At 37.1% G+C, this 7,412-nt stretch overlaps 1 protein-coding gene across 1 annotated transcript; it reads right to left on the reverse strand.

Moving 5' to 3' along the window:
• Positions 1 to 1,149: 1,149 nt before the first annotated feature.
• On the reverse strand, positions 1,150 to 6,495 carry LOC132614455 (uncharacterized). The gene is made up of 3 exons (XM_060328912.1): positions 6,028 to 6,495; positions 5,554 to 5,850; positions 1,150 to 1,158 (listed from the first exon to the last, which is right to left on the reverse strand). The coding sequence occupies exons 1-3, from the start codon at positions 6,493 to 6,495 to the stop codon at positions 1,150 to 1,152; spliced, it is 774 nt and encodes a 257-aa protein (XP_060184895.1).
• Positions 6,496 to 7,412: the final 917 nt, after the last annotated feature.

Below are 7,412 nucleotides of genomic sequence, written 5' to 3' on the forward strand. Positions count from 1 at the left end.
TGTTGTAGAAAACTCAAAAAAAAAAAAAAAATAGAAACTTTAAAAAAAAAAAAAAATTAGGGGTGGGGGTGGCCAGGGGGGAGGTCGTGGTCGTGGGGATTGGGAGTTGTTGGGGTTTGATGTTTGGGGGTGGTTGGTAAAATGTGTATTGTGGACTTGTTTTCCCTACTTTGATTAGGGAAGTCATTTTTCCCATTTTTAGGAAACTCGTTTTCCTAAAGAAAATATTTTTCAAAATTTTTTACCAAACGAACGTGAGGAAAATGTTTTCCTTCATATCGAACTCACCCTTAGCCATTTTTTCTTGGGCAAAAAGAATATCTACTTATCAAATCAAGAAATATTAACCTTATCTTTCTAGATTTGCCTTTATTAAGTGTTATCTGATCAAATCCCAATATCTATTTAACTAGGGGAAATTTAATCAAATTACCTATTTTTGTCTAGAAGTTAGTATTTTCTCAAGGAATGTGTAAATGGTTAAGTGGACACTCTTTTTTATCAGGAGGGAGTAAAGAATTGCTACAATAAACTAGGAAAAAACTTATAGCAGCTTACCTAGTTAAATCATTTTCTTGCTTTTCAGTTATTAATTAGCATTAATAATGAATTTATGTTAAGTTTTGCTCATTAAATAACTTATTATATAAATGGACTTCAAGAATATGTTTAACCTTCACCATTCGATGAAACAATAAAACATAACCGTAAACTTACCAGGTATGTTAAATTTTCCCTTCTGCTTGTCTGCTACATTCTAAAAATTATTTGCCCAAGCAGTACGAATTTTTAATCTGCTTTGTAAAATGTGTTTCTGCCTTTATATATGGTAAACCCCACCCTGCAATTTCCCCAGCGAGGGACATTGTCTTTTCTCACTTTTACCCCCCTCTAATTACTCGAACCAACGATTTCATGGTTGGAGGTAAATGGTCACTTCCACTAGGCCAACTTTCTGCATAAAGTATATGTCAACAACATGACAAATTGTGTTCCATATTTAAAACAAATTATATTAAATTGATATAATTAATTGATTGGTTTAACCCTAAGGCCGACGTGAGGAGTATTACTATTTATTGTTGGCAATATAATCTGTATAAGTTTAAATAAAGTTTCGAAATCTATAAAACACTTAGTAAAACCAGATTACACAATCTGAAAAAAAAAAACTTAAAACCAGTAAATTACAAAAACTGGAAAATGAACAGAAACAATGTTGAAAAAAATATTTTCAGAATATAATCGAGCCCACTTAGTTCAAAGTGTGTCCTTAAGGAAATTATTCCCCTCACAGTACTTGAGGTTGATGGAATATCCCCTCCCAGGATAGAACGATTATCTTACCAGAATAGTAGTACTTCAAATTCTGGTAGCGGCGAACCACTCAATGGCAGTATATCACACAGAAAAGAAAACTTTTAAGAAGAGTAGAAGAATAGAGAATATCAGAAAATTCGTAAGTAATAATCTGAATATTAACTGGAATTTATAGCCATTAATCCATTGGTTGGGAAAAGGTTTGCAGCTTTTCACAAAGGTTTGCAACCTTTCAGAAAATAACGTTTTGGTTTTTAAAAATAAAACGGAGGGAAATTTAAATTAATCCGGGAAGAAACGGGTCGCGCGTCAGACACGCGGATCCGGGTCACTAACGGGTCAGGATCTGGAAATAATTAATTAATTAAATAATAATTAATTAAATTAAAATTAAAGGAATTTTGGTCCAAAAAGATTATCAATCAAATCCAAATCCAAAGCCGAGCGAGCGACGACGACGACGGCGCGAGGGGTCCTTGCCCCCTCAACCCTTTTAGCAACTAGAGAAGGTGTAATGTAGTATATACACCTATCTTTTCCTCTCTTCTTCCTATGTGGGACAAATGCTTTAACCAAAGCAAAAAGGGACGTTTTACATTCACTTCACTTTCCATCTCATCATTTCCCATTCACCAATATCAAAACCCAACAATCCCCCACATGAATGGGGAATTACCATAATATAAAAGAATGCACGGACAAGTGTGATATACAAGCGAAGATTGACTGCATCTGGATAAGTAGGTTTCCCTTTGAACTTTCCGTAGTGAACTTATATCGGACATACTCGATCAATCGGTAGATTTGATATCTTTGAACCGTCGAACTTTGTTGTATACCAAGACAACATAAGTCACACAATCAACCCTCAACCGTTTATGGTTCTCACGGTTGTGTTCGTTTCAGGCATGAACACCGCCTGGTTTCATGAGTGCATAGAGAATGGGCCTTCACTGTCATTTCCCTTTAAAGCGGCTTACACTTAACACTCACATAGGTGATTTCTAAACATGTGGTCCTACAGCCACATTATCTGGTCATACACTGCCAGATTTAGATAATCATTAAAAAACCTTAATGCTTTATTAAGCCATAAAGTTTTATCCTTATTTCTGAACATTGTCTTCATCCGAGAATGGGCTGAGTTATTTGACAATGTTGAACCATCAGTCATAACTTTGTTTGATCTCCTTGAACCTAGCTCTTGGGATCTCCAGTCTACTAGGTAGAGTTACCGCCATGATGACTTGTCCTCGGCCTTAACCCCATTCCCATTGATGATCTACTAACTCCCTCTCTAGATAAGCCTTTTGTAAGCGGATCTGCTACGTTATCTCTTGACTTTACATAGTCAATCGTGATAACGCCACTAGAGAGGAGTTGTCTAACGGTATTGTGTCTCCGTCGTATGTGACGAAATTTTCCGTTATACATTACGCTCCCTGACCTACCTATTGTTGCTTGACTATCACAATGTATACATATCGGAGCCAAAGGTTTGGGCCAGAATGGAATATCTTCTAAGAAATTCCGGAGCCATTCAGCTTCTTCACCGGCCTTGTCTAAAGCTATGAATTCAGATTCCATAGTGGAACGGGCAATGCAAGTCTGTTTGGATGATTTCCAAGACACTGCTCCACTCCCAATTATGAAAACATATCCACTCGTGGATTTAACTTCAGACGATCCAGTGATCCAATTTGCATCACTATATCCCTCAATCACTTCGGGATATTTATTATAATGCAAAGCATAGTCTTGAGTATGTTTCAGATACCCCAAAACTCGTTTCATTGCCATCCAATGTGTGTAATTAGGATTACTTGTAAACCGACTCAGTTTGCTATTAGCACATGCTATATCCGGTCGTGTACAATTCATGATATACATCAGACTTCCCAACACTCTCGCATAGTCCCCTTGTGATTTACTTTCACCTTCATTATTTTGAAGTGCGTAACTCACATCAATTGGAGTTCTGGCAATCTTGAAATCCAAGTACTTGAATTTGTCAAGTACTTTCTCTATGTAGTGAGACTGTGATAATGCTATACCTTGTGGAGTTCTATGAATTCTGATTCCTAGGATTACATCAGCAACTCCTAAGTCTTTCATGTCAAATTTGCTAGCCAGCATGCGCTTTGTAGCATTTATATCTGCCATATCTTTGCTCATTATCAGCATGTCATCAACATACAAACAAACAATGACTTCGTGGCTTGAAGTGTTTTTAATGTAAACACATTTATCACACTCATTGATTTTAAAGCCATTTGCCAACATGGTTTGGTCAAATTTAGCATGTCATTGTTTGGGTGCTTGTTTAAGTCCATAAAGCGACTTTACAAGTTTTCACACTTTCTTTTCTTTACCAGGAACCACAAAACCCTCGAGTTGTTCCATGTAAATTTCTTCCTCCAAATCACCATTTTAGAAAGTTGTTTTAACGTCCAATTGGTGAATTTCAAGACCATACACCGCGGCCAGAGCCACTAACACCCGAATGGATGTTATTCTTGTTACAGGCGAGTATGTGTCAAAATAATCAAGACCTTCTTTTTGTCTATAACCTTTGACTACAAGTCTTGCCTTATATTTGTCAATAGTGCCATCAGCTTTCATTTTCCTTTTAAAAATCCATTTAGAACCTAAAGGCTTGTTTCCAGGAGGAAGATCAACCACTTCCCATGTGTGGTTATCTAAGATTGATTGAATCTCACTATTGACTGCCTCTTTCCAAAATGCTGAATCAGAAGAAGACATCGCTGCTTTAAATGTTTGAGGCTCATTTTCAAGCAAGAATGTCACAAAATCTGATCCAAAGGAAGTAGATGTTCTTTGACGTTTGCTACGCCTTGGATCCTCTTCACTTGGTGTACTTTCCTTTGGTTCTTCCTGCGGTCGTTTGGATCTTTCACTTGACGACTCACATTCAATTTTATACGGATAAATATTTTCAAAGAATTCAGCATTATCTGATTCAATTACCGTATTAACATGAATTTCAGGATTGTCGGATTTGTGAACCAAAAACCGACAAGCTTTGCTGTTTGTAGCATATCCAATAAAAACACAATCCACAGTTTTTGGTCCGATTTTTACCCTTTTAGGTAAAGGAATTTGTACCTTTGCTAAACATCCCCACACTTTGAAATATTTCAAGTTGGGTTTTCTTCCTTTCCATAGTTCATATGGAATGGATTGTGTTTTGTTGTGGGGCACTCTGTTGAGTATTCGGTTAGCTATAAGGATAGCTTCCCCCCACAAGCTCTGCGGTAAACCGGAACTTATTAGTAAAGCATTCATCATTTCTTTCAATGTCCGATTTTTCCTTTCCGCAACTCCATTGGATTGTGGTGTGTAGGGGGCAGTGGTTTGATTAATAATTCCATATTCTAAACATATCTCTGCAAAAGGAGATTCGTATTCTCCACCCCTATCACTTCTAATCATTTTTATCTTTTTATTCAATTGATTTTCGACTTCATTCTTATATTGCTTAAATGCTTCTATTGCTTCATCCTTCCTATTTAGCAAATAAACATAACAATATCGAGTGCAATCGTCAATAAAAGTTATGAAATACTTTTTCCCACCGCGAGATGGTATTGACTTCATATCACAAATGTCAATGTGGATTAAGTCTAAAGGATTTGAATTCTTTTGAACAGACTTATACGAATGCTTAACAAACTTTGATTCAACACATATTTGACATTTAGATATATTACACTCAAATTTAGGCAATATTTCAAGATTAATCATTTTCCTCAAGGTTTTGTAATTGACATGTCCTAAACGAACATGCCATAAATTATTTGACTCCAATAAGTAAGAAGAAGCATATTTTCCATTAATACTGGCAACAACCATTACATTAAGTTTGAAAAGGCCCTCGGTGAGGTAGCCCTTTCCTACAAACATATCATTCTTACTAAGTACAAATTTATCACTAACCAGCACGCACTTAAACCCATTTTTCACGAGTAGTGCGCCTGAAACTAGGTTCTTCCTAATTGATGAAACATGCATGACGTTGTTGAGAGTCAGCACCTTGCCGGATGTCATCTTCAACAGAACCTTTCCATATCCTTCAACTTTGGCTGTTGCAGTATTTCCCATGTATAGCTCCTCTTCGGGTCCAGCGGGAGTGTAGATTGTAAATGCTTCCTTAACAGCACACACATGTCGAGTGGCGCCAGAATCAAGCCACCACTCCTTTGGGTTACCAACCAGGTTGCACTCAGACAGCATTGCACACAGGTCATCAACATCTTCCACCATGTTTGCCTGACCCTTGTTTTTCTCTTTGTCCTTCTTAGGGGCACGACAGTCGGGAGCTTTATGGCCTGCTTTACCACAGTTATAACAGTTGCCCTTGAACTTTTTCTTGTTAGGATACTTCTCCTTTCCAGAATGCCTCTTCCTTTTATTGTTCTTTTTCGGAGCAGCATCTTCAACGACACTTGCCCCTTCAATCGGTGAACTCTTACGGTACCTCTTCTCAGCGGTTTTGTTATCTTCCTCGATCTTGAGACGAATCACAAGATCCTCCAACTTCATTTCCTTTCTCTTGTGCTTAAGATAATTCTTGAAATCTTTCCATGAGGGTGGCAATTTCTCAATCATTGCAGCGACTTGGAATGCTTCATTCACTACCAAACCTTCAGCAATAAGGTCATGGAAGATAAGTTGAAGCTCTTGAACTTGGGTTCCAACAGGTTTTCCATCCACCATTTTGTAGTCTAGGAATTTGGCAACCACAAACTTCTTCAAGCAAGCATCTTCGGTTTCGTACTTCTTTTCCAGTGCACTCCACAGTTCTTTGGAGGTCTCTACTACACTGTAGACGTTGTACAAATCATCTTCTAAGGCACTCAAAATGTAGCCTTTGCACAAAAAATCAGCCTGTTTCCAAGCCTTAGTAACCATGAACTTCTGGTTGTCAGGCATGTCGGCGGCAGACACGGGAGGGTCCTCACTGGTGAACTTTTGCATACCAAGGGTGGTAAGCCAAAAGAACATTCTCTGCTGCCATCCTTTAAAGTTGGCACCGGTGAAGTTCGCAGGTTTCTCAGCCGGTGGCACAGCGGTACGGGTTGTCGGAGTAACCACTGGTGCAATACCCGCAGAGGGAGTTCCAGTCGCAGAGGGAGTTCCAGTCTCAATTGCCATTATTTGTTTGTCACTGTCAAATGGACAAACAGTTTTAGTTAATAAAACCAGAATAACAATTAAATCACAAACTTAAACGATGAAGATTTTATTTCTTCAAATCGCAGTATAATTATGAACTTTGGTATTCCAACGAAGTTTTTATATCTTCGAGTCAGAATACTAATATTCATATGGAGTAGAAAACTACACAAGTTTTAATCTCCTTAAATAGAATACAGATTACATATAATTTCCTTAAGATTGTTGGCAATATAATCTGTATAAGTTTAAATAAAGTTTCGGAATCTATAAAACACTTAGTAAAACCAGATTACACAATCTGAAAACAAAAAAAAAAAAAAAAAAAAAAAAAAAAAAAAAACTTAAAACCAGTAAATTACAGAAACTGGAAAATGAACAGAAACAGTGTTGAAAAAAATATTTTCAGAATATAATCAAGCCCACTTAGTTCAAAGTGTGTCCTTAAGGAAATTATTCCCCTCACAGTACTCGAGGTTGATGAAATATCCCCTCCCAGGATAGAACGATTATCTTACCGGAATAGTAGTACTCCAAATTCTGGTAGCGGCGAACCACTCAATGGCAGTATATCACACAGAAAAGAAAACTTTTAAGAAGAGTAGAAGAATAGAGAATATCAGAAAATTCGTAAGTAATAATCTGAATATTAACTGGAATTTATAGCCATTAATGCATTGGTTGGGAAAAGGTTTGCAGCTTGTCACAAAGGTTTGCAACCTTTCAGAAAATAACGTTTTGGTTTTTAAAAATAAAATGGAGGGAAATTTAAATTAATCCGGGAAGAAACGGGTCGCGGGTCAGACACGCGGATCCGGGTCACTAACGGGTCAGGATCTGGAAATAATTAATTAATTAAATAATAATTAATTAAATTAAAATTAAAGGAATTTTGG

The sequence above is a fragment of the Lycium barbarum genome, chromosome 1 (genome assembly GCF_019175385.1).
Source record: "Lycium barbarum isolate Lr01 chromosome 1, ASM1917538v2, whole genome shotgun sequence".
NCBI lineage: Eukaryota > Viridiplantae > Streptophyta > Magnoliopsida > Solanales > Solanaceae > Lycium > Lycium barbarum.

Bases quoted from the DNA above. Each gene is read 5' to 3' on its own strand.
- LOC132614455 (XM_060328912.1), bottom strand. From the start codon at position 6,495: ATGGCAATTGAGACTGGAACTCCCTCTGCGACTGGAACTCCCTCTGCG. The intron at 5,851-6,027 runs GTTCAAGAGCTT...ATTCGTCTCAAG, and splicing joins GAAAACCTGTTGGAACCCAA to ATCGAGGAAGATAACAAAAC.